Below are 26,388 nucleotides of genomic sequence, written 5' to 3'. Positions count from 1 at the left end.
TGACTGCCTGGGTTCAAATGTGTGCCTTAGTTTTCTCATCTGTAAAATAGGGATGATAGAGTCATTCCTACCCCCATAGGGCTCCTTTGAGGATTAAAAACATTATTGTATATAAGGGCTTGGAACGGCACTTGGCCCACAGTGTAAGCACTACAGTGGTGTTTGCTTTTATGTTTTATTTTAAAATTCTTCCAATCCAGCTGAGCTGAACCAGATTTGGGTGTGAGAATGAATGGATAGGGCTGTAATGGGGGTATAGAACTTTCCAACGCATCCCAGTGGCTGGGTGATTCCCAGAAGTGTTTATCCTTGGTCCCGGCCCAGATGGAAGCATCAAGCAATTGAGAGGCCTTCTGCTCTGGGGTATGTGAGCAGCTGAGTAGGGTGTCAGTGTGTTCCACTTGAACTCATTTCCTCTTCCTCAAGTGGGAAGGTCAGCTTGGTGTCAGACTCGATACACACCACTATCTTTCACTAAGAGGCTCCTGATTTTCTGACTTCCCCTCCAGCTGGACACATGATTATTTGATTTGGAACTTTGAAGTGATCCTGAGGAGAGCAGAAACATCCCAAGGAACCAGGAGCCAGTGGACAAGAAGGCAGGAGAATTGGAACATGAGGTCAGCACTGGGTTCTGAGACCTGGAGGACTATCTCTTCCTGGAAATTCAGTCCCTGCTCAGGGAGAGGGGGAGCTTTTCCCAGCTAATGGCCATGGCCCTTTGGCTACGTCTAGGTTCCACTCCCCATCACTGTTCCCCTAACCCCAACCCTGTGGTTCTCTCCGTCCCTTTTATTATTTTTTGCCACCACTTCCTCACAGAACCACAGAAGAGAATTATCTAACAAAAATTTGTCATGCTTGGGATTAGATCTAATGTAAAAATACTTCATGTTTGCTTTAAGGTGTGTGTGTGTGTGTGTTTTTACAATAAATTAAATGAGCTCATTGTAAGATCATCAAAGGCAAATACATATATATGTAAATGTATTTGTATATATACATATATATATGTATATATACATATATATGTATGTATTTGTATATATACATATATATGGAGAGAGAGGGAGAGGCTCCCTAAATCCCACTCTTCATACTGCTGTTTGGAGTCTAATCCACAGATTTAATATTAGTTGGGGTTTGTCATTTTTTATTTTTTTTATAAATGGGTAGGGCCCCATTTGTTTTTCAAAGTTTATTTGTTTATTTTGAGAGGGAGAGTCGGGGAGGAGCAGAGAGAGAGAGAGAGAGAGAGAATCCCAAGCAGGCTCTGCACTGTCAGTGCTGAGCCCCACATGGGGCTCAAACTCATAAACCGTGAGATCACAACCTGAACCGAAACCAAGATTCGAATGCTGTTTGGTTTTTTTAAAGTAAACTCTATGCCCAACATGGGGCTTAAACTCATGACCTTGAGATCAAGAGTCCCATGTTCTACCGATTGAACCAGTCAGGTGCCCCAGTTGGTTTTTGTTTTGTCTTTTAATAAAAATTGAATCAACGTGTTGAATCATGCTGTTCTGCAACCTTTTTTTACCTAACAGTAATCTCGTTTTTCACTCTTTAAAACCATTGAAATCCTCAGGAAGACTATAACAGTCATCCATATGTCTCTGACATCTTTATATGGCAATACATATAAAATGTCTATGTAACATTGTTAGGGCCTTTGGAAATCATTTCAAGGCTATTCTATTTGAGGCTGGCAGAACCCCTGGGAAGTAGTGAGGCTTGATGCTTCTATCCCCGTTTCACAGATTAATAATACAATGAACTGGGACTAGAATCCAGTTTCTCTGTCTAGACTCAAAGTGCTTTCCACTATCCTGTGCTTTCTCTTTAGAAGCTGGGCATTCAAATGAGGGATTGAAATTTGTGACTAAGGTTCATAAATGGTCAGAATTTATCAATCTCTTAGTACTTCAGGAACTTCCTATTTCTTGTAAGAAGTAGATGAGGAATAAAAAGGGGTGCCTGTGTGGCATAGTCAGTTAAGCACCCAACTCTTGATTTCGGCTCAGGTCATTATCTCATGGTTCGTGAGATTGAGCCCCGAGTCAAGCTCTGTGCTGACAGTGTGGAGCCTGCTTGGGATTTTCTCTCTCTCTCTTTCTTTGCCCCTCCCCTGCTCACAAGTGTCACGCTCTCTCTCTCTAAAAATAAACATTAAAAAAAAAGAAGGGTGCCTTCTGACACCAGTTGAGCATCTGACTCTTGATTTTGGCTTAGGTCATGATCCCAAGGTCATAGGATTGAGCTTTGCATCGGGCTCTGAGTTGAATGTGGAGCCTGCTTCAGATTCTCTTTCTCCCTCTGCTCCTCCCTGGCTTGTGCAGGGGTGTGAGCTTGCTCTCTCTCTCTCTCTCTCTCTCTCAAAAAAAAATTTTTTGAAAAAAATTTTTTGAATGTTTTTATTTATTTTTGAGACAGAGAGAGACAGAACATGAGCAGGGTAGGGGCAGAAAGAGAGGGAGACACAGAATCTGAAGCAGGCTCCAGGCTCTGAGCTGTCAGCACAGAGCCCAGACGTGGGGCTTGAACTCACGGAGTGTGAGATCATGACCTGAGGTAAAGTCAGACGCTTAACTGACTGAGCCACCCCGGCGCCCCCCCCCCAAAAAATTTTTTTTAAAAAGAAGAGGAGGCGGCCTGGATGGCTCAGTGGGTTAAGCATCCAACTTTGGCTCAGGTAATGATCTCATGGTTTGTGAGTTCGAGCCCCACACTGGGCTTTGCGCTGACAGTGCATGGAGCCTGACTGGGATTCTCTCTCCCTCTCTCTATGCCCCTCTCTCGTGCTCTCTCTCTCAAAATAAACTTTAAAAAAGATATATATATAGATAGATATAGATATATATATAATTATAGATATATATAATTATAGATATATATATAGATATATATAGATATATATAGAAGAATAAAAAGGACAAATTCTCTCCCCTTGAGTTTAGAATCAAGTAGATGTAACAAAACACAGGAAAATAGTTCTACAACACTTGCTACACAACATGTAAATAAATGAGTAGTGATTGCTAAGATGTAAGCAAGAGGAAATGAGCAGTATGAGAGTTGATACGTTCACTGATCATTTACAAACACCTCTGTTGGGTCCTCTACCCTACAAGAGATATGTATGTAATGTCTACAACATATACTTAGCAGCTACATTAATATTATCATTCCAACACTGAGATTCTTTGGAGATGTTCTCGTTCTTGTCTTTGTTTTTAAAAATAGTCTCTGCTAGAATCTCAGCTCCTAAAAGAGGTGGATGATGATGAAGAAAGACGATGATGATAAGGGCACCTCGCTGGCTCAGTCAGAAGAAGATGCCACTCTTGATCTCAGTGTCCTGAGTTTGAACCCTGCACTGGGTGTAGAGATTACTTACATAAATAACACCTAGAAAGAAAGAAAGAAAGAAAGAAAGAAAGAAAGAAAGAAAGAAAGAAAGAAAGAAAGAAAGAAAGAAAGAAAGAAAGAAAGAAAAAGAAATTAAGAAAGAAAAAGAAGAAGAAAGAGAAAGGAGATAGATAAGGATGAGTTATCCAATAGAATTCATCAGAGAAAAGCTAACTGGAAGACCAGAATTTTGAACTGAATTCTTTGGTGGAGGAAGGAAAGAGAAACAGAACCAATTGAATCTGCACGTTTGGGGATGTAGTTAGTACTTAGCAAACGTTAAGCCATTAATGACTGTGAAATATCCCAGTGAAGTGAGTTTTCCTGGTTCTTCCCTTAACCCTCCCCTCTACCCTCTACACCCCATCAAGGAGCATTAGATCCTCTGTCTTCCTCATACAATCCAGTTGATGCCGTTTATGTAAAGAGCAAGGTTGGGGGCGCCTGGGTGGCTCAGTCGGTTAAGCATCCGACTTCAGCTCAGGTCACGATCTCGCGGTCCGGCTCTGGGCTGATGGCTCAGAGTCTGGAGCCTGCTTCCGATTCTGTGTCTCCCTCTCTCTCTGCCCCTCCCCCGTTCATGCTCTGTCTCTCTCTGTCTCAAAAATAAATAAAACGTTTAAAAAAAAAAAGAGCAAGGTTGGAAGGCCGAGGGAGGGAGAGAGAGAGAGAGGGAGAGCTGGAAGTCATGGTACTCCTGTCAGTGCCCTCAGAAAATTACATTTTTAAAGAACTCCAGGAAAGGCTACGCCCTATTTTCCCAGTAACCCAAACCGCGTGAGTTTCCAAGTAAGTTCTTTTTGTTGTCTACCCTATTTCTCTTCTCTTGAAATTTAAACTCTGAGCGCTGAAGATAAAGGGGAGAAGGAGGCAGAGGCCTGGCTCTCCCGATAGCGACTAAGCAACGGGTAGCTAAGGATCTCCGTCTTGCCGTAAATGGGGAAACCCGCGCCCCCAAGAGGCCTTAACGCCCACAGCAGCTCGACCCCGCCGCTGGTATCACGTGATGGTGCGGCGCGGCGGGTAGACTACAACTCCCACTGTGCCGCGCGGCACGCCGGCGTTACAAAGCTCTCGCTCATTGGTCGCTGGAGATATTTGAAAGGGGGGGCTGGCGCGGAAAACGAAGGTTGAGTCTTGGGTTTTTGCAGAGCTCTTCTTCTGGCGAGTAAGTCCTGGACCTGGTGGGGAGGCGACCTCTGGGGCGATAAAGCCCAGAGGAACTCGTGAACGTGTGTACGTGCCAAGGTGAGGTGGGGTCCCGGCGCTGACTTGAGGGGAGGGGCGGCTCTGCGAAGGAAGGTTGGGAGACCTCCGGATGTCCTGGTGAGCTCCGAACTCAGTGGAGGCCTCCCGGTATGGAGCGTTGGGGTGGTGGAATGGGTAGTGAGGCTCCGGATCCCCCGAGAGGAAGGAGAAGCAGAAGCGTCCGTTTATAACGGGAGCCTGCTGTCCTGACATGGGCGTTTTTCCCGAATAGGGTTTCTTTCTTTCTGTCTGTCTGTTTTTCTTTCTTTCTCCTTCCCTTCCCTTCCCTTTACCTTCCCTTTACCTTCCCTTCCCTTCCCTTTTCTTGTAATCTCGTAATCTCTACAAAGTGGAACTGGAAGTGACGACCCGGAGATCAAGAATCCCACAGCTCCAATGACTGAGCCAGCCAGGCGCCCCTCCCGATAGGATTTCTCATGGGATTCTTTGCAAACACCACCCCCCCCCCCCCCACCGCCCCTCACTTCTGCAGCCTTCAAGCCCTTCTCCTGCCCTCCATTATGAATCTTCTCCGCCTACTCTAATCCTTCTCCTTTTCCCTAGCCCTCCAACGCCATGAGGAGCTTCAAAGGAATCAACTTTGGGACCTTGCTAAGCAGCGTGAAGGAAGCTGAAGAGTTGCTGCCTGACTTGAAGGTAGGATTGTGTCTGGCTCTGGATACACCTGGCTTTCCAAGATGAGCTGGGGGTTTTTGTCTTATATGAAGAGATAGGCTAATAGGGGATCCTCTCCTGAGAAGCCCCCTTTCTAGTTATCTTTCCCTACTTTGGTGGTCCCAATCACATCTTCCTCTCCTCTTAGGAGTTCCTGTCCAAGCTTCCAGCTGGTTCATCCAGCTGCCGATCTGATGCCGAGAGGAGACAAGCTTGTGATGCCATCTTGAGGGCTTGCAACCAGCAGCTGACTGCCAAGCTGGCTTGCCCTAGGCACCTGGAGAGCCTGCTGGAACTGGCGGAGCTGGCTTACAATGGCTACTTGATGTCTACCCCCCAGCGCCCACCCCTGTACCTGGAACGAATTCTCTTCATCTTTTTGCGGAACATTGCCACACAGGGAATCCCAGAGGCCACACTCCGATTCGCAAAACCCCTTCATGCCTGTTTGGTGCATTGCTCTCGCCAAACTGCTCCCCAGGATTATGATGCTGTGGTGCGAGGCAGCTTTTCTCTGCTTTGGAAGGCAGCAGAAACCCTGGAGGAGCGGCGAGCTGCATTATCAACTCGGCTGAAGGCCTTGAGCTTTCTTGTACTCTTGGAGGATGAAAGTACCCCTTGTGAGGTTCCCCACTTTGCTTCTCCAACAGCCTGTCGAGTGGTAGCTGCCCATCAGCTATTTGATGCCACCGGGCACAGTCTGAATGAAGCCGATGCTGATTTCCTAGATGACCTGCTCTCCAGGCATGTGATCAAAGTTTTGGTGGGTGAGGGAGGGGGTTCTCCTGGTCCTCTTTCTCCCCAGAGGGCCCTCTGTCTCTTGGAACTCACCCTGGAACGTTGCCGTCGCCTCTGCTGGAGTGGCCACCATGCCAAGGCCACAAGAGTAGTGGAGAAGACCCATGATTACCTAAGGAACACCAGTCTGGCCCCCAGCCTCCAGTTATGCCAACTTGGAGTTGAACTGCTACAGGCTGGGGAGGGAGGATCCCAGGCACTGGCCGAGCTTCTGATCAAGGCATCAGCTGTCCTGAACAGCAGTGTGGAGGCACCATCACCCCCATTGCGGGCATTATGTGACAGCTGCCAGTTCTTCCTCTCAGGACTGGAGCGAGGCATCAAGAGACGCTATGGACTGGATGCTGTTCTGGGCCTCTTTGCTTTTCTTGGCGGGTACTGCTCTCTCATCCGGCAGCTGCAGGATGGTGTGAGTTAAGAACCTAGAGGTAGGGTGGGAATGTGGTTCTGCAGACTATCAGGCTAAGGTCTTTGGTAAGATCTGGAAGCCCTGGCTCCCTCCTCAGTCAGCTGCTCTCTGGATTATGCCTAGTGCAGCCACCAGCAGCCTAGTCTACTCTGGGAGGGCCATGGCCCCTCCTAATGCCCTTCTTCCTACTCCCTGGGCTGAGTCAGCTCTCCAGGACTCTGGACCAGTCTTCAGTTTGGAGCTCATCCTGTATCTCTGCCTCTCAACCCAACCTTCCCCTTCCTTCCTCAGGTCTGTGGGGATTCCTCCAAGCAGCAGCAGTCTCTGGTTCAGATGCACTTTCAGGGACTTCACCTCTACACTGTGGTGGTTTATGACTTTGCGCAAAGCTGTCAGGTACAGTCTGGGAATCAAAAGACCTGGACAGGTCCTGGGGTCTGGGGTTGCTGGACTGCCCTGGTAGAGCTTTGGAGTTGCTTTGGGTTTGGGGTGGGGTAGATGTCACCTTGGACCTATTATGTCTCTTCTCACTCTCAAGACCTTCTTGTCCCTTTAGGTAGCTGATTTGGCTGACCTGGCCCAGCTGGTGGAAAGTTGCATATCTACTGTGGTCTGGATGCTGGAGGCCTTACAGAGCCTGTCAGGCCAAGAGCTGACTGACTACCTGGGCATGACTGGTTAGTGCCCTGGGGCCCAGATGCAGGGGGGAAGGTCATCACTCACTAGGCAGACAAATAGCACTTGCTGGATGGTTCTGACCACCTTGGGGGCTCCTTATGGTTTAAGGAGGCAGTGAAAAAAATGTTCTTAAGTGACCCTCATCACTTGTACTTATAAACATTTACAGGGGTGCCTGGGTGCTCAGTTGGTTAAGCGTCCACCTTTGGCTCAGGTCATGATCTCGTGTTCATGGGTTCGAGCCCCATGTTGGGCTCTGTGCTGACAGCTCAGAACCTGGAGTCTGCTTCGTGGATTCTGTCTCCCTCTCTCTCTGCCTGCTGCCCCCCGCCCCCACCGCTTGTACTCTGTCTCTCTGTCTCTCACAAAAATAAATAAAACATTAAAAAACATTTTTTTAAACATTTATAGGGGCGCCTGGGTGGCTCAGTTGGTTAAGCGGCCGACTTCGGCTCAGGTCATGATCTCACGGTCCGTGAGTTCGAGCCCCGCGTCAGGCTCTGTGCTGACAGCTCAGAGCCTGGAGCCTGTTTCAGATTCTGTGTCTCCCTCTCTCTGACCCTCCCCCGTTCATGCTCTGTCTCTCTCTGTCTCAAAAATAAATAAAACGTTAAAAAATTAAAAAAAAAAACTTTTATAGTAGTAGAGAAGTGATAAGGCTAACTTATGATAGCAGACACAAGTTTTTTGTCATTGACTTTGAAACATGATTTGGTGTTTCTTTCATGAAAATGTTTGTACCTGATATGCAACTTTATGACCTTTTTTTTTTTAAATGTTTTTTTATTATTTATTTTTGAGAGAGAGACAGAGTGCAAGCAGGGGAGGGGCAGAGAGAGAGGGAGACACAGAATCCGAAGCAGGCTCCAGGCTCTGAGCTGTCAGCACAGAGACCAATGTGGGGCTTGAACTCACAAACCACGAGATCATGACCTGAGCCAAAGTCGGATGCTTAACCAACTGAGCCACCCAGGCGCCCCTATGACCTTTCTATAAGTTTTATTTTTTTTAATGTTTACTTTTAATGCTTATTTTTACTTTTGAGAGAGAGAATCAGAGAAAGAGGGAGACACACAGAATCCGAAGCAGGCTCCAGGCTCTGAGCTGTCAGCGCAGAGCCCGACATGGGGCTCGAACCCACGAACCATGAGATCATGACCTAAGCCGAAGTCAGACACTTAACCCACTGAGCCACCCAGGCACCCCAAGTTTTAAAGAATATTTATAACTTAAAATTTTTTTTTAGAAACCAGGTAAAAATGCTTCAACAATCAAATTGCGCATAAAGGCATGTAGTCTAAAGTCTCTCTCTCCTAATCCTGGTCACAAAGTTCCCCTCTACTGAGACAACTAATACGATCAATTTCTTACGTATCATTCTGGAGATGTACTATGTATAAATAAATTTGCATATATACTTCTCCACACCCTTTCAGTTGAAACGTGCATACAGAAAAGTACAAAGTACAAAGTGAACATACTTTTTAGCCAACGTCTAGGTCAAGTAAGAGCATGATTTAGACCTTGGGGAAACCCCTCCTTCTGCCCCCCTCCTAGTAACCCCCCTCCTCAAAGCAACCATTATCCTAACAGCATACTTTAGTTTTGTCTATTTTTGTATTTTATAATACGTTTTCCCTTCAGTTTATAAAAAGGATGGCCCCATTAAATTATACAAACCCAATGAGTTCAGTCACTGAAAAGTTTTGGAGAACTTTTTTTTTCTTTTTCTTTTTTTTATGTTTTTCTTTTATTTTTGAGACACACACACACACAGTGAGAGCAGGGGATGGGGGAGAGAGAGAGAGAGAGACAGAATCTGAAGCAGGCTCCAGGCTCTGAGCTGTCAGCGCAGAGCCCCACATGGGGCTTGAACTCACAGACTGCAAGATCATGACCTGAGCCGAAGTCAGATGCCCAACCAACTGAGCCACCCAGGTGCCCCAGAACTTTTCATATTTATATATTCAGTAGTTGAACCTACCCATTGAGATGAAAATATCATCAGCAGTCACAAAAATTACTAGTTTGAAAATTCTTCCCGGAATATTGAAGCCTGACTTAATTTTTTCCAGCCATCTGTGTGGATAGCCAAAAAGCTGCATAAACTAGAGTTTAGGGCAAATTTTGTTCATTCAACAAATATCTATTGAGCACCTACCATGTGCCAAGCACTATTGTGAGGACTTGGGTATATCAGTAAACGAAACAAAGATCCCTGCCCTCACGGAGCCACAGTCTGGTTAGGGGAGAATGATAATAAGCAACAGAATAATTGAATTATCAATATGTTAGAAAGTGATAAGAAATGTGGGGGTGGGGGGGAAGGAATATAGAGCAGGATAAGAAAGGGAAGTAGGAGTTCAGGGTGGGTGAGGGGGCAAGTTACCACTTAAAATAGAGTCAGGATAGGCCTGCTTGGGAGGGTGACATGAGCAAAACTTGGAGGATGTGATGAAGTTGGCCATGTAGACACCTGCGAAAGGACATCCTTGGCAGAAGAAACAGTCAAGGCCAAGGCCCTAAGGCAGGAACTATCCTGGCGTGTTCAAGAAACAGCAAGGAGGCTCCTAGTGTGGCTTTCGTGGAATGAGAGAAGGAGGAGATAAGGGATAGGCCAGAGCGTTAACCCCAAAATGCTGCCCTTCGGAGGAAGATGAAGGCAAAAATTGGCATGTGAGGAAATGGGCCCTGTGTAGGAGTGAAGACTCAGCTTGCACTTGTAAAACAAGTGCAAAGGAGCCGCTGGTGTGGGTGTGCCTTGTAGGAATGGACGTCATGGGCTGAGTTGGAGCAGGTAGGGGAGAGCTGCCCCTATCTCATTCCCTAGCAGTAAGGCTTCCTGTCTGATCTGGAAGGTACTGAGCCGGCCACAGGTTGAGCTTCTCTCTACTGCCTCTCCAACAGGAGAGCGGCAGTGGGAACTATTTCCGCTATCAACTATTCTCTCTCTCACTTGCAGCCTCTTACACCAGTAACTTGGCCTACAGCTTCTATAGTCACAAGTTGTATGCCGAGGCCTGTGCCATCTCTGAGCCCCTCTGTCAGCACCTGGGATTGGTGAAGCCGGACACCTATCCTGAGGTGCCTCCTGAGAAGGTACGAGGGCAGGAAGGGAGGTTATGTTGGAGGCCTGAGTAGCATGAAAGGGCCTGGCCAGGACCCTGCCCTGCAGTAGCGTGTTAAGAGCCACGTACCTGGGACGGTGTCTTCCACACCTCACTTGTACTATTACTATTTTTTTTTTTTTTTTTTTTTATGGTCTCACTTTTTATATTTAGCCACGTTCAAGCTGGTGGTTCTCAACCTGGTTGCACGTTAGAATCCCCTGAATGTACTTAAAAAAATTCATTCTGATGCCTGGCCCAAGCTGATTGCATCAGAATCCCTGGTGCTAGAGCCCACGTATCTGGTTATTTTAAAAGTTCCCCGAGGAGGCCCTTTAAGTAACCAGAGTGAGAACCATCGCAAGGAGACCCATGAAATGATGGGTTGGCTGGAGTGGCAGGTGAGATGGGTTGTAGAGGGCTTTGGTTTTCATCTTGAGTGAGGCAGATGAGCCTCTCAAAGGAAGGCATGACATCATCTTGGCATTTTGAGTTTCTCTGGCATCACTATGGTGAATGAACAAGATACCAGGACAACAGTGGGCACCCCCACTGCTCTTGTAGCCTGGGCCAGAAAGGGTGGGTATCTGAACTGAAGTAGCGTCTTGCGGGATGGGAAGAAGGGAATGGGTGTAAGAAGCCCAGGATTAATTTGTTAAGTGACTGGCTGTGATGGGGTGGGGGGGTGGGGTGCGGAGGGAAGGTCAAGGATGGCCTGGCATTTCGGACTGAGAAGATGCCGACTTGTGAGAGAGGGGTTACAGGAGGAGAAACGGGTTTCTAGGGCTGTGGACATAAATATGTGGGTGGGGTGGATTGAAGCCTCAGATTGAGAACCCCTGGGGTGTTTAGTGCTTTGGTGTCTTCTGCCTTGGGGCAGGCTTGGGGGCTGGCGGACCACCTGGTGGTGTATGTACCTGTGTGGCATGTACTCCCCCACTATTACGGACTCGGTGGTTCCTCTCTGCAGTTTGGTCTCTGCTTTCTATGGTCAGTTGCACAGGTGCTTCCGGCTGCATGGAGAGTGTTTGAAGAAACTGGGTAAACAGGCCCAGGGTTGTGAGATGGTGACTTTGTGGCTGACAGCCCTGCAGCCCTGTGGCCCCCAACACATGGCTGAGCCTGTCACCTTCTGGGTTCGGATCAAGATGGATGCAGCCAGAGCAGGAGACAAGGAGCTACAGCTGAGGTGAGTTGGCGGGGAGGGAGACAACCATGTTTGCTCCCTGGCTAGGGCTAGCTTTTGGTACTGGTGGTCTCATGTATCCTTCTGTCTGAAAAAAGGCACTGATTCCTCTGTTCGTTGTTATTTATCAAATGCCTACTATATGACAGTCACTGTGCTAGGTATAGGGGAGCAGTGGGGACAGGCAATGCCCTTGCTTTAACGACGGGGAAGTCAGTGACCTCTCAGCAAGCCAAGGCTGGGACTCCTTGGCACGGGGCAGAAGCTCCATGCTTCACGGACTCCCTGACATGGCGTTGGGCCTGCCTTCTCTTAGGACTCTGCGAGACAGCCTGAGTGGCTGGGACCCAGAGACCCTGGTCTTCCTGCTGAGGGAGGAGCTGCAGGCCTATAAGGCTGTGCGAGCGGACACAGGGCAGGAACGGTTCAATGTCATCTGTGACCTGCTGGAGCTGAGCCCTGAGGAGACACCGGCTGGGGCCTGGGCTCGAGCCACCCACCTGGTGGAACTGGCTCAGGTGCTCTGCTACCATGACTTTGCCCAGCAGACCAACTGGTGAGGAAGAATAGCTGGGGAGGCCACTCTTGCTTCTCACCCTAGGTCGTCTTACCCTTTTCAGAGGCCGTTTCCCTCTCCCAAGTCCCTGAGCACCCACTTCAGTTTGTGGCCATGGGCCCTCATTCAAAGGGTGGGGCCGGCTATCCTGCAGAAGGTCCTTCCCAGGGCACTATGGCAGGTACTCGTCATGGGCCCAGCTTAAGTCCATCCTCTCCCTTCAGCTCTGCCCTGGATGCTATCCAGGAAGCCCTACAGCTTCTGGAGTCTGTGAGGCCTGAGACCCAGGCCAAGGATCGGCTTCTGGATGATAAAGCACAGGCCCTCCTATGGTTCTACATTTGTACCCTGGAGACCAAAATGCAGGAAGTAAGTGTGGCTTCTGTGGGGCTCAGCAGAACTGGATTATTTCCCCCAGGCCCACAGTAAGCTGGTGCCAGCCCTGTTTTTTATCCTGATCCCCCCCCCCCCCGCCATCTAGGGTATCGAGCGGGATCGGAGAGCCCAGGCCCCTAATAACCTGGAGGAATTTGAAGTCAATGACCTGAACTATGAAGATAAACTCCAAGAAGATCGTTTCCTATACAGTAACATTGCCTTCAACCTGGCTGCAGATGCTGGTGAGGGTTGTGAATGTAGTGTGCTAGATGGGGTCTCCTCTGTGTCTTCCTAAGAGCAGAATGGGGACCCCAGGTAGGGGAAAGGAAGTAGGGTGGGAGGTGGGCACAGAGGGCAGAGGGCGTTACGAAGAAGGCTGCATTGTCCCCAGATGGCCCACACTGAGAGAATGGCCGGTCCCTTTCTTCTGACTTCTAGCTCAGTCCAAATGCCTGGACCAAGCACTGGCCCTTTGGAAGGAGGTGCTTACAAAGGCACAAGCCCCCGCTGTACGGTGTCTCCAGCAGACAGCAGCCTCACTGCAGACCCTAGCAGCCCTCTATCAGCTGACGGCAAAGGTAATGGGGCAGGGCGTTAACACACACCAGAAGCCCACTCTTTCCTCTTCTTTGGCCGGTGTATCTGCTAAGAAGCCATGTAGCCTGTTGTGGCCTCTATCACCAGGCTTCCTAAGTTGAAATACAAGCTTCGTCCTTTATTTTAACTCACCTTGGCAAGTGACGTAACTTCCTAAGCCCAGGTTTCCTTGTGTCTAAAATGAGGACAGTAATAGCACTACCTCATGGTGTCCTTAAGTGGCATATTCAAATGTCAGATATAGTTATTATTAATTCTTAGGTAATTTGAGCTGTGTATATTCTGAAACATACATAGATGCTTATAGGTTTAATTTTACATTTTTACATGCAACATCAGGACATTTCACAGACTCCCTGAAGCTCTTCCCTGGACCCCACATTAGGAACCTCCGAAAAAGAACATGGTACATAAAAAAGATCTTTGTTGCTGTGGCCATTAGGCCATATTTCTAGCATGAGAATTGAGGGAAGCTGCCTCAGCACTAGGTCTGAGTCTTGGCTCTCCCCCGTACCTGTGATGTGAATTTGGGCAAGCAACTTAACTTGCGTGAGTCTTAAGCCTCTTAGTCTATAGTCATCTGTAAAATTGGGGTTAGAGTCACTATGAAAGATTAAAAGAGCTGATGCACATGAACACCCTCTTTTTGACAATTTGATATTTTTATTATGACTTTTGAAGTTTCACTTCAAATTTTATTTTTCAGTAATCTCTACACACAATGTGGGGCTCAAACTCACAACTTTGTATGCCCCCCTCACTGAACCAGCCAGGTGTTCCTTCAATTTTTTTTTTTTTTTTAGATCTATGAATTCTTTTTTTTTTTAAGTGTATTTTTATTTATTTTGAGAGAGAGAGAGAGAGAGAGAGCAAGCAGGGTAGGGGCAGAGAGACAGGGAGACAGAATCCCAAGCGGGCCCCGTGCTATCAGCGCAGAACCCCATGTGGGGCTTGAACCAACTGGGTGGCTCAGTCGGTTGAGCGTCCCAACTTCTGCTCAGGTCATGATCTCACAGTTCAGGGCTTTGAGCCCCACATCAGGCTCGTTGCTGTCAGCACAGGGCCCGCTTCAGATCCTCTGTCTCCTCTCTCTTTCTGTCCCTCTCCTGCTCAGGCTTTCTCTCTCTCAAAAGTAAGTAAACATTAAAAGGAATTGAAGTATGGTTGACACACAATATTATATTAGTTTTAGGCGTGCAACATAGTGATTTGGCAATAGCGTGCGTTACTCAGTGCTCACCATGGTGAGGGAAGTCACCATACATTATTATCACAATGTTATTGACTGTACCCTCTGTGCTGTACTTTTTCAGCCCCGCGACTTACTTATTTTATAACTGGAAGTTTGTACCTCTTGATCCTCTTGCCTGTCTCGCCCATCCCCCTGCCCTGATGTAAACCTCTCAGCACAGTGCCTGGCCCATAGTAAGCTTTCGGTAACTCCCAGCTGTCGATGCTGACTGGTACCTAAGCTTTCACGCGGGAGGCTGGATGGTGGTAGGCTCCCTCTCTGCTCTTATCTCAGGCTTCTTGAGGATGGCAGGTGGTGGCCTTGTCTGTAGCCACACCTCATCCAGGCTCTGAAGTCAGACCAAGGTCTCAAAGGGCTGAGGAGCAGAGGGTAGAAAGGGAGGTTCGAGCAGGAGCTGGGTAAACTTCCTGCTCCTGGCTGACCAGCCCCTGCAGGCTCTGGAGGTCCTCCTGCTCGTACGGATCGTCTCCCAGAGACTGGAGGACCACGCGAAGGCAGCCGGCTCCTCCTGCCACGCCAGCCAGCTGCTCCTGATGCTCGGCTGTCCCAGCTACGCCCAGGTGAGTGCCCAGCCAGCCAAGCCCGGAGCTGCGGGGGGACCTGGCTTTAGTGACCCATCTTTTCTCTGAGAAGACAAGATACTGAAGGGGCATCTTCCCTGCCTTCTACTGCCACATCCTGCTGGAGAGTCGTAAAGTGTGGAGTGGTTGGGAGGCAGCTGTGGGAAGAGGAAGCGTCTTTCCTTCTCACTGCAAAACCATTGTTTCCTAAGTCTTATAGATCCTGCACCAGAAATACACCACTAATCCTGTATTTCCCCACCATTTGCCCTAGTCGCCCTTTCTCCACTCACTTAGGACTGCTCCAACACCACCTAGCTGGTCTCCCTGCCTCCAGCAGGGAGGCCCCTTTTGTCTTCTAACATGATCTTTTAAGGCACAGATCTGATCTCATCTTTTTTCCTGCTTAAAGGATTTCATTGGTTTCTTCATTACCTGTAGGATGATACTGTCTAAACACTTTACTTGGTATTGCACACCTTCTATATCCTGGCTCATGCTTTTTCTTGCCACTCCCCACCATGGAACTTCTGTCCATCCACGCCAGTTACTTTAGAGCCTTGTATGTGCCTCCCTCCCTTTGGTTCTGTTAGCCCCTCCACCCTAAATACACCTCCTCCACCCACCTTTTTTCTACTTTCTTTTCAAGGCCTAGCTCAATTGTCCTCTCCCTCATGAAGTATTTTATACATCTTCTTCTTCAAGGGCAGAATCACCTACTTTCCCTGGGTCCCCATACCACTAATGGCATTGTGTCACGATTACACAGGTGTGTCTGCACCCCCACTGCATTGCAAGCTATTGGATGGAAAGTCTTGCTTATTCCTTATTCAGCTATGTCTTTCTAACATAGCGGTTAACTGAAAGATATTAAATGAACATTTTAGCAAGTGATTGAATAACTCTCATGTTGTAGATTATAATATATGAAATAATTGAATACTTAGTTGGAGGTGTTCTGCATTTTACTTGCAAGTGTTTTAATCCACTTTAATTTGAAAAGTCTGGCTGCCTTTCCTCACCAGCATGTTCAGGAATCCCATGATTGTTTTCTTAGCTATACCTGGAAGAGGCAGACTCAAGCCTGAAGCTTCTGGATCACAATACTGACACGTACCTGCTCCTTTCGCTGACCTGTAACCTACTTCGAAGTCAACTCTACTGTGTTCACCAGAAGGTATTTCTCACTTTCTTAACCCCTAAAGTTCCCAGGTATTGGAAGGATTTTTAGGATTTTCGGGATATTTTTCAGGCTTCTGAGATTTCCCTGGAGCTAGGAAGAGTATTCCCGACCGTGAGAAGCAGTGCTGTTTCCCAGCCTTGTCCTTTCTATTCTTTCCCAGTTGCCTCAGTCACACTGTCCTGTGACTAGAGACTGAGATGACATTGATCCCAGGAAGGCAATGGAGCCCAAATTGGAAATCAAGTGAGATGCAGAAAACCTGAGTTTTCTCACAGCCTAACTGTGTGACTTGTCTGCGTCTTGTGCCCTCTCAGGCTGCCGTTTTCTCCACAGCTTTTATCATTCTCAAAAGCAGGGGCTGGGCCAGATGATCTTTAGGGGCATCCTAAGCTCTGAATCGCTGCTCTGACCTCACTCACCACTCTTCTCTGGCCCTCCCTGTCTCCCAGGTGGCTGAGGGTGCCTCTCTGTTGCTGTCTGTGCTTCGGGACCCTGCCCTCCAGAGATCATCCAAGGCCTGGTACTTGCTGCGTGTCCAGGCCTTGCAGGTGGTGGCATCATACCTCAGCCTCTCATCAGACAGCCTCTCAGCCTCCCTGCGGGAGCAGCTCTGTGCCCAAGGTGAAAGAATAGGGTGGATGATGGCCCTTTGTGGTCAAATGGTGTGGATCGTCCACTCTCAGCTCTTCTCAAGCCCTTGTCCCCTCTGCTGTCCCAACTGTGTGGACTAGCCCACTGAGAGGCTGCACAGAGTAGGCCTGGGATAGCATATGAGTCTCTGTTTGTCTGCCGCCTGATTGATTGCTTAGTACCTGGCTGGAATGCTATACTAACAAGGGTTCTGAGGCCCCACGTGGTCTGAGGGAAAGAGTTCTGTGATTGATTCGCTCTGTCTGCCTTAGGCACAGAAGAACAGCGGCAGCACGTTTTGCATTTGCTATCTTAGTAGGTGAAGGTGGTGGCAGTTCTGGCGGCATCATCTCCCTTCTTGTCCCCCCGCCACTCCCTGCACAGGCTGGCAGACGCCTGAGATTGCACTCGTCGACTCCCATAAGCTCCTCCGAAGCATTATCCTCCTGCTCCTGGGCAGTGACGTGCTCTCGATTCAGAAGGCGGCTGTGGAGACCCCATTTCTGGACTATGGTGAGTCTGAGGAAGAGAGCGAGGCCCAGTGGGAATGAACAGGCCAGATGGTGGGGCTGCCAGCTTTGCCTCCAGAGGATCCAGGCTGTGACTGAGTGACGGTGGTCTCGTCTCTCTCCTTTGTACCAGGTGAAAATCTGGTACAAAAATGGCAGGTTCTGACAGAGGTGCTGAGCTGCTCAGAGAAGCTGGTCTCCCGCCTGGGCCATCTGGGTTGTGTGAGCGAAGCCAAGGCCTTTTGCTTGGATGCCCTGAAACTTACGACGAAACTGCAGCTACCACACCAGTGAGTACAGGCCAGAGGAGGCCATTCCAGAACCTGAGTGCCCACATCCTGGACTCTGGGGTCCCAAACTCTTCCACAGATTTACGTGTTATGTTTGGAGGGGTTGGGAGAACGTATCCCATGGCTCAGTAAGTAGGAAATGCCGACTTAACCAAGCTTAGACATTTTTATTTCCTGTAGGACTTCTCACATCCTTCAGTACACCGATCCACATTGTAACTCTCCAAAAGGGAGAGCTGGTGTTCCATGTTTCCCTAAGTCCCTTTGCCCACAGGATCTTTTTTCTTTGGGTGGGAATGTGGTTTGGGAAATCCTGTCCTCATGCACAAAGATGACTGGGGATGAGGGAGAAGTGTAGAGAGTTTTCCCAGGGTAGACTTGAAGTCAACTCGAGAGAGTAGAGGTCCTCCAGAGGCTAGGAGCCTGCCCCAGTGCTGCCAGTGAAAGGGACAGGAAGATGGACTCAGGAACACAAAGACTTGCACGAGTTGCTTGTCATCTCCTCTCCCAACAAGGTGTGCCCTGTTCCTGGTGCTGAAGGCGGAGCTGGAGCTGGCACGCACTGACATTGACCTCTGTGAGTCGGACCTGCAGCAGGTTCTGTTCTTACTGGAGTCTTGCACAGGTGAGCAGCCATGCCCCCACACCCACGGACAGTGGCGGGAGTGGCACACAAACACTACGACACATCTTTGTATGTGAAAGTATGGGTTCCTTCTAAATCAGGGACCTTTTTTTTTTTTAATTTTTTTTAATGTTTTAGAGAGAGAGAGACAGACAGAGACAGAGTGCGAGCAGGGGAGGGGCAGACAGAGAGGGAGACACAGAATCTAAAGCAGGTTCCAGGCTCTGAGCTGTCAGCACAGAGCCCAATGCAGGGCTCGAACTCACAGATCGCGAGATCATGACCTGAGCCGAAGTCGAACGCTTAACCGACTGAGCCACCCAGGCGCCCCTAAATCAGGGACTTCTAACTCTTCTGCTTCAATCAGACCACTGGTGTCCCTCCTTCAGATGGCTTGCCCATCTGACTAACCCAATGTGGCTCTACTTTTCAGCACTGCCTAATACATTTTGGCTATTTAAATCTAAATAAAATTTACAATTCATTCCTCAGTCACTTGCCACATTTCATGTGCTCAATAGCCACATTATGGCTTAGTGGCCACTCTATTGGACAGCACAAATGTCGTGTCCTCAGGAGGGCTTAAATTAATAATAAAATAGTGTATTTATGGTACATTTTTTCTTATCAACCACTTTTCCCTCTCGTATTTCCTTTGACCCACACAAAACCCTGGAAAGTCAGGTGGACACGTGGATTTTTTTTCTCACTTGTAAAATGAGGAAGTTGAGAAATTCAGTGTTTTGGACCAGGATCATGGGCCTAGTTGGGGCCCAGAGCCAGGATAAAGACGTGGGCCTCCTGGTGCCCACCTGCTTTCCTGAGCTATGCAGCCGTCTCAGGTGCAGGTATGGGGGTTTTGCGGGTTGGGTTTATCTATTATGGGATGGGAAGAAACATTAGGGATTTTACTGAAAACAAAAATAAGCCATATTAATATTTAGTCCGATCAGACAGTAATCCGTACAAGCAGTAAGTAAATAACACCTATATTAAGGAGTTGGGCCCTGGGGTAGCTCAGGAAGCACTTGGTATCACTTCTCCCAGTTTTGTAATTCTGGCTCCACTCTCCCCAGAGTTTGGCGGGCTAGCCCAGCACCTGGACTCCGTGAAGAAAGTCCACCTGCAGAAGGGCAAGCAGCAGACCCGGGTCCATCGTCCTCCAGAGCTCCCTGAAGAGGAGCCCTTCCTAAGAGGCCCTGCCCTGGAGCTGGTAGCCACTGTGGCCAAGGAGCCAGGTCCTGTGGCACCTTCTACTAACTCCTCCCCTGTCCTGAAAGCGAAGCCCCAGCCCAGCCCCGGCTTCCTGACCCACCTGCCCACGTGTGACTGCTTGCTCTGTGCCAGCCCCGTGCTCTCGGCAGTCTGTCTGCGCTGGGCATTGGTCACAGCGGGGGTGAGGCTGGCTTTGGGCCATCAGGCCCAGGGTCTGGATCTGCTGCAGGTCGTGCTAAAGGGTTGCCCTGCAGCCACTGAGCGCCTCACCCAAGCTCTACAAACTACCCTGAATCACAAAGCACTTCCCTCCCCTGTCCCGAGCCTCTTGGATGAGATCTTGGCTCAGGCCTACACACAGCTGGCACTGGAGGGGCTGAGCCGGCCATCACACAAGAGTCTGGGGAAGGTCCTGGAGTCGGGGCTGAAGTTTGTGGCAGCACGAGTACCCCACCTGGAGCCCTGGCGAGCCAGCCTGCTCTTGATTCGGGCCCTTGCAAAGCTGGCCGGCCTCAACTGCTGCACTACCCAACTTTTTGCAAGCTCCTGGGGCTGGCAGCCACCATCAGTAAAACCCTCCCCAGGCTCAGAGCCCTCTAAGCCGCGAAGCCAAAAACTTTCTGGAAGGGGGCGTCAGCGGGCAGCCTCATCTACCCAGCCCCTCCATAATACCTCTCTGAAAAGTCTGGAAGGTGGAGGACTGCCCTGTACACCGAAGCCTCCAGGCCAGGTCAGGCCAGCAGGCACTCGAGTCCCTTTTACTGTGTTTGAGGAAGTCCTCCCTACAAAGAGCAAGCCTGAGGTTCCCAAGGCCCCTAGAGTACAACAGAGGGTCCAGACGCGCCTCAAGGTGAGGTGGGACTGCGGCTGGGTGGTGTTGGTGTCAGGTGGGGTGGTTCTGGAGAATTCTGCAGAATAGGTGCCTTTCCCAGGGCCTGGTGGGGCCTTCAGCTCTACTGTTAACCTGCACAGAAAGACAATTCTATCTTTGTTTCAAACAGAAGGTGCTTTCCTTTACTCTGTGGTTCCTCTTCCTTTTCATCCTTTGTCCTTTTGTTCCTCCCTTCTCTCCCTCCTTCCACACCCAAGAGTCCTGGCCCTTGATTGAGCTGCCTCAATTGGAGAGGTTAATTTTTAAATCTTCCCCCAAAGGCCTCTGAGAGTGTGCCTCTGCAGCACCACCTGCTGGCAGATGTCTTATCACTGAAGGCCCCTTGGCCCTTCTCCCTTTCCCACCCATCCCAGGTGAACTTCAGTGATGACAGTGATTTGGAAGACCCTGTCTCAATTGAGGCACAGCCTGCAGAGGGGCCCAAGAGACGGGGCACTGCTTCCCGGGGCCGGGGCCGGGGCCAGGCCAGGAAGAACCCGACCCTGAAGACAGTTGCAGTGGCAGCCTCAAGTAGTGCCCCTGGGCTCCCAGGCCTGGGTGGTAGGAGCCGGAGGGCCAAGAAGGTGACATCAGGACACTGTGAGGAGCTGGGCTCTGAGATCATGAGGACCATCCCTGAGGAGGAAATGACTGAAAACCAGATGGAAATGAGCTTTGAGATCCTCAGGGGCTCTGACGGGGAAGACTCAGCCTCAGGTAAGATGGTAACGGTGGGAGGTAGAAGGTGCATACATCTTTGGGGGTTGGGGTTGCCCTGGGACCAAAGCACAAGAAATAACTGATGCCAAAGACAGTACAGAAATACAACTTTGTTCCTGGCTCCGGGACTGGATCCTAGAAAGAACAAAGGAGACGACAGGAGGAAGAAACTACAGAAAGTCACGTTCTCTCCCTAGGTGGGAAGGCACCAGCTCCAGGACCTGATACAGCCATAGGAGAATGTGAAGTGTTGAGACGTGATTCCAGTAAAGAGGAGCTGCCGGTCCCATGCCCAGACAAGGAGAGAGACAAGGGTCTTGGTCCTCGGCTCCGACTCTCCTCTGCCCCTGTAGCCATTGGTGAGGCTAACCACTGAGGTCTGGTCACTAGGAGAGGTTGCTTGATCTGATGACCTTGTGGCCTGCCCATGGTTCTGTCTTCGGATCCTCATCTAGATCTGGTCGCCTTTGAACCTGGGTTTGAATCCCATCACTCTCTTCACTAGATGTGTGCAAGTTACTCAGCCTCTCTGAGCCTTTATTTACTTACCTATAAAATGGGGTTAGGGGGGATGGGGTGAGTTGAGGTAAGTTGCATAGCATCCCACCTGGCACATTGCCCTGCATTAATGGTAGCTTTTTTTATCCAAGTGGGAGATGAGATAGAACCTTGGAAACTTGGAACTTTCCATAAAAGTTTTATGAAAAGTTGGGACTTTTATGGAAAGTTCCATCAGCTAAACAGTATGGGACTCATCTATAGCAAGTATCTTCACCTTCCTCTAGGTCTCTCTACCCTGGATTCCATCTGTGACTTACTGACCATTGCTTTCCGTGGGGTTAGTCATTGCCCTCCTAGTGGACTTTATGCTTACCTCTGCCGCCTCCTGGCTTTGTGCTTGGGCCACCGGGATCCCTATGCCACAGCCTGCCTTGTCACTGAGTCTGTGTCCATCACCTGTCGCCACCAGCTGCTCACCCACCTCCACAGGCAGCTCAGGTGAGTTTCCCCAAGGCCCATGCAGGGGACAGACTGGAAGGAAGGTCTAGATTTTGAAGGAGGGAGAACTCACCCCTACTTATGTTATCTGCAGCAAGGCCCAGAAGCACCGGGGATCACTCGAAATGGCAGACCAGGTGCAGAGGCTGAGCCTGCAGGACAGGCCTGGAGATGTCCCCCTGGCCCGCATCCAGCACCTCTTTTCCTTCAGGGCTTCAGGATCTGGTCAATTCCCTGAGCCTGAGAAGGAGAGTTTCCAGGAGCGCCTGGCTCTGATCCCCAGCGGTATGGCAGCAGACTTCAGCTGGCTCTCCTGTCCTTTTTTGTATCTTCTTACTAAGGAGTTAGGGGAAGGAGTTTAAGGCATTAGTTAACGTAGATTTATGACCCTATGGAAGAACATATCCTCCCTTTTCACTGATTGTCATTTTGTTACTCTCACCAAAGAGAAATACCCTAAATTTGGAAGTCTTGTGCTTTTTTTTTTAACCTCCACTCTGCGTTACTAGCAGATTCAGTGTCTTTTTTCAGGGGTAGGTTCAGATGTCCAGAGTCTCCCTGCACTAACACAAAACACATTAACAGATGATTTGAGTGCCTCCCTCTGTCCAGGAACTTTTGTTAGTTTCTGTGAGGGACACATCGAAGTACAAGATGTGGTCTCTCTCCACAGGGGGCTGTTCCGGGAGAGCAGCTTGAACTCCAGTGAGCAGAGAAGATTTTTTAGAATTGTCTTGAGTGATGGGTAGGATTGAGTGCAGAAGATGGGGAAGGGAGTTCCTTGTAAGAGCTGAAATGATTCTGGGTATGCTCTGTGTGTCAGGGGTGACTGTGTGTGTGTTAGCTCTGGCCACGCTTCAGCCTGGAACCGTGGGCAACACCCTCTTGCTGACCCGGCTGGAAAAAGACAATCCCCCAGTCACTGTGCAGATCCCCACCGCCCAGAGCAAGGTAGGTTTCCTGGGCCAGCAAGCAAAGTTGGGCTGGGGTAGGCTTCTGGTCAAGCTGCTCATATCCCGCGGCTGGGGGGATGGAGAGGTGGTGATCACGTGGACAAGCAGAAAGCTCACAGTCCCATCTCCCAAAGCTTCCTCTGAGTTCGGCCCTGAAAGAGTTTGACACCATCCAGAAGGAACAGAAAGAGAACAGCAGCTGTACTGACAAGCGAGAATGGTGGACAGGACGGCTAGAACTGGACCATAGGATGGAGGTGTGTGCTCCCAAGGTGGGGTGGGGTCAGGCCTACCCTGGGAGTGACCCTGTGTGTCACTGTCCTCTCTCTCAGGAGTCCCGGCTAGTGCCGAGTTACCTCAAGTCCTTTCTGGAAGCATAGCCTAAATAAAAAATGATGTTACTTGAGAACGACTTCAAAAAAGAGCTAAAAACTTAAAGGGGTGATGCCAACAGAATGTTTGAGGATACATACAAGAAAAAAGATTTAAGCCCAAGTATCAGCTTCCCAGGTTTAGCTTTCATTGCCCACCTGTTTGTATTTGTCAAGACATAGTGATATGTGATAAATCATCTTATCTGTACTCCCCCAGAGTCTCAGCAAATGAAGTCTCTAGCTTCTTGCCTTTTTAACTGGCGGGAAAATGTGTAAAACAAATATATACGTTGGAAAACCCATTTCCTCAGCTCCTCTCTGACCGAACATTCTATTCTTCCTCATTCAGGCTCTCATCATTTCCCTAGAGAAGCATGTATTGGGCTGCTGGAGGGGACTGTTGCTGCCATCCAGTGAGGACCCTGGCCCTGCCCAGGAGGCCTCCCGCCTACAAAAGTTGCTGCAGGAATGTGGCTGGGAATATCCTGATGCAGCTCTGCTGAAAGTGAGTTGAGAAATCTGGGAGGGGGAAGAAGCTGGACTTAATTCTTACCCCACTGCCATTGTGAGTAGAGATGGGAGCAATGGCCCTCACTGACCACTGTTCCCCTGCAGACCATGCTCAGTAGTGCCAGTACCCTCACCCCTCAGGACATTGAGACCTTGGCCTATGGGCTGTGCCCAGCCCGGCCAGAACGAGCCCAAGAGCTTCTGAGTGAGGCAGTACGACGTCTTCAGGGTCAGACAGTACCAAGCAATAGGCATCTTGTCTTAGTGCTAGACAAGGTAAGGAGCTGGGGGCTGGAGGGACCGTATCTGGTGGGCAGTGGGCACCAGGTCACCCCTCTGCCCCCTTCTGATGCTTGTGGATGCCTGGCTGGGGATGGTAATCCCTGCGTGCTTTTTGTCCAGGACCTGCAAAAGCTGCCATGGGAGAGCATCCCCAGTCTCCGGGCACTGCCTGTCACTCGGCTGCCCTCCTTCCACTTCTTGCTCAGCTATTCCATCATCAGAGAGGTGGGTTTCAGGGAGTGGGGGAATGATTAGTAATTGAGGGAGATCTGGGAAGACAGGAGAGGGTCTTAGGGATGGGATGGTTCAGTCGTGGAAAGGGGTTTGGAGTTTGTTGAAGCTTGGGCTCTCTGGCCAGACCAGGATCCTGATCACCAGTGTCTTCTCCTCAGTCGGGGGCCTCGGCAGTGCTAAGCCAAGGGGTGGATCCACGCAATACCTTCTACGTCCTGAACCCTCACAATAACCTGTCAAGCACAGAGGAGCAATTTCGAGCCAATTTTAGCAGGTCAGGGGGAGAAGAGTACGAAAGGGGGTGGGGGAGGGTAGAGAGGGGCAACATGTCCTTTTCCCCTGAATCAAAGCTTGCAGCCCACCTTCTGCCTAGTATTCCCTCTGCCCTCTTTACCAGCTGACCCCAGTTCTTACTCCTACCTTTTCCCTGCAGTGAAGCTGGCTGGAAAGGGGTGGTTGGGGAGGTGCCGAGCCCAGAACAAGTGCAAGCAGCCTTGACAGAGCATGACTTATATATGTGAGTGCTCAGGGCAGGGAAGTGGGGAGGTGGGGTGGGTATCACCATAGTTTGTTTTGTGGCTTTCAAGCCACTGGCTGACTCAGGACGCCCCTGGAGACACGGCAGAGGCTGGCTACTGCTGGGTCAGATTCATCTCACATCCTTTTGCCTTAGCTATGCAGGGCACGGGGCGGGTGCCCGCTTCCTGGATGGACAGGCCGTCCTGCGGCTCGGCTGCCGGGCAGTGGCCCTGCTGTTTGGCTGCAGCAGCGCAGCCCTGGCTGTGCATGGAAACCTGGAGGGGGCTGGCATCGTGCTCAAGTATATCATGGCTGGCTGGTGAGTCTCGAGGGCCTAACCTAGGTCCCCACCCCAGGTTCTTTCCCAGGTCTGAACACTAAATCCTTCCTCATGTATTTTGTTTTAGAGCCCTCACTTTGTAGTTCTTTTTTTTCCCCAGTCCCCTGTTTCTGGGTAACCTCTGGGATGTGACTGACCGTGACATTGACCGCTACACGGAGGCTCTGCTGCAGGGTTGGCTTGGAGCAGGCCCAGGAGCCCCTCTTCTCTACTATGTCAACCAGGCGCGCCAGGCTCCCCGACTCAAGTATCTTATTGGGGCTGCACCTGTGGCATATGGCTTGCCTGTCTCCCTGCGGTGATCCCTTGGAGCTGTCCTATCACAGATAGAAGCCATGTGACTGTTCTACCTCCTGTTCTTAGATTTAACCCTTAGGATAAATATTTTAAATGACTTTTCCGGTGTTTTATATGAAATATTTCCTTTTGATTTAACCTTAATATAATAAAGATGTAACATTTAAACCCTGTGTTTTGTGTGGTTCATCTGAGAACATTTGAAGACAAATTATTGCTCCCTCCCACTATATGGTACTGTAAAGAGGTGAGAATAGCTTGCAGGAGTCCAAGTCTGAGAGTGTTAGGAAGAAAGGAAAACCACAGGACAAAGGTGGGCTTGGCTTGGCCTCAGCAGACAAAGCTGAAGGGTATCAAAATGCTCTTAAGTTGGGGGTGCCTGAGTGGCTCAGTTGGTTGAGCATCTGACCTTTGATTTTGGCTCAGGTCATGATCCCAGGGTCATGGGTGGAGCCCCAAGTCAGGCTCCACACTGAGCATGGAATCTGCTTGTGAGTCAGTCTCTCTGTCTCTCTCTCTCTCCTTCCCCCTCCCCTCCCTCTTTCTCTCTCCTCCCACCCCCCACCTCCCCCGAAAATGCTCTAAGTGGATACAAAGGCTTCAGGAAGGATAGAGATAGACCCATTGAGAGTGTCTTGGCCAGGTCCCATCATGTCTGTCTTGTCTTCCTGTGCTCAGGTATCCTGGGAGTAACACTAGCTTTAATGCCTCAGCTGCCGTGCCCTGCTCCAACGTGGGTGCTAGAGGCTCTTGTTCTCTCCCCCACATACACCTGTTACACTTGTCAGGACCGTACACGTCAGCAGTAGATTCTCTGGAATTCTATTTACATATGTTTTTTCTCTCACCAACTAGATTGTTAAATTCCTCAGAAGCACATTATCTTACACTCTTGTGTATCCCTCACATCTAACACATGGTAAAACGTCATTTTGATTAATAAACCTTGTACTGTACTTATTGGTTGATAACATGTCTCCTTATT

The 26,388-nt window shown here is 49.5% G+C and overlaps 1 protein-coding gene across 3 annotated transcripts; it reads left to right on the top strand.

The window, feature by feature from the left end:
• Positions 1-4,086: 4,086 nt before the first annotated feature.
• On the top strand, positions 4,087-25,571 carry ESPL1 (extra spindle pole bodies like 1, separase). 3 transcript variants are annotated; one of them, XM_019419509.2, is made up of 31 exons: positions 4,087-4,576; positions 5,221-5,313; positions 5,480-6,538; positions 6,830-6,934; positions 7,095-7,215; positions 10,179-10,315; positions 11,319-11,512; positions 11,826-12,065; positions 12,290-12,434; positions 12,547-12,685; positions 12,882-13,021; positions 14,718-14,852; positions 15,910-16,029; positions 16,485-16,656; positions 17,050-17,178; positions 17,308-17,464; positions 17,980-18,089; positions 19,166-20,154; positions 20,550-20,892; positions 21,093-21,254; positions 21,681-21,894; positions 21,989-22,179; positions 22,718-22,845; positions 22,982-23,104; positions 23,571-23,726; positions 23,837-24,007; positions 24,134-24,238; positions 24,406-24,521; positions 24,681-24,764; positions 24,921-25,085; positions 25,207-25,571. In XM_019419509.2, the coding sequence occupies exons 2-31, from the start codon at positions 5,233-5,235 to the stop codon at positions 25,406-25,408; spliced, it is 6,333 nt and encodes a 2,110-aa protein (XP_019275054.2). In that variant the 5' UTR covers positions 4,087-4,576; positions 5,221-5,232; the 3' UTR covers positions 25,409-25,571. The 3 variants fall into 3 exon arrangements, with proteins under 3 accessions (XP_019275054.2, XP_019275055.2, XP_019275053.2); XM_019419508.2 differs by having other exon boundaries at positions 4,498-4,656; XM_019419510.2 differs by lacking the exons at positions 24,921-25,085; positions 25,207-25,571 and having other exon boundaries at positions 4,497-4,656; positions 24,372-24,521.
• The last annotated feature ends 817 nt before the right edge of the window (positions 25,572-26,388 follow it).

This window comes from Panthera pardus, unplaced genomic scaffold (assembly GCF_024362965.1).
Source record: "Panthera pardus isolate Hobbes unplaced genomic scaffold, ASM2436296v1 HiC_scaffold_6, whole genome shotgun sequence".
Taxonomy (NCBI): Eukaryota; Metazoa; Chordata; class Mammalia; order Carnivora; family Felidae; genus Panthera; species Panthera pardus.
This window is presented reverse-complemented; position numbering and strand designations above follow the sequence as displayed.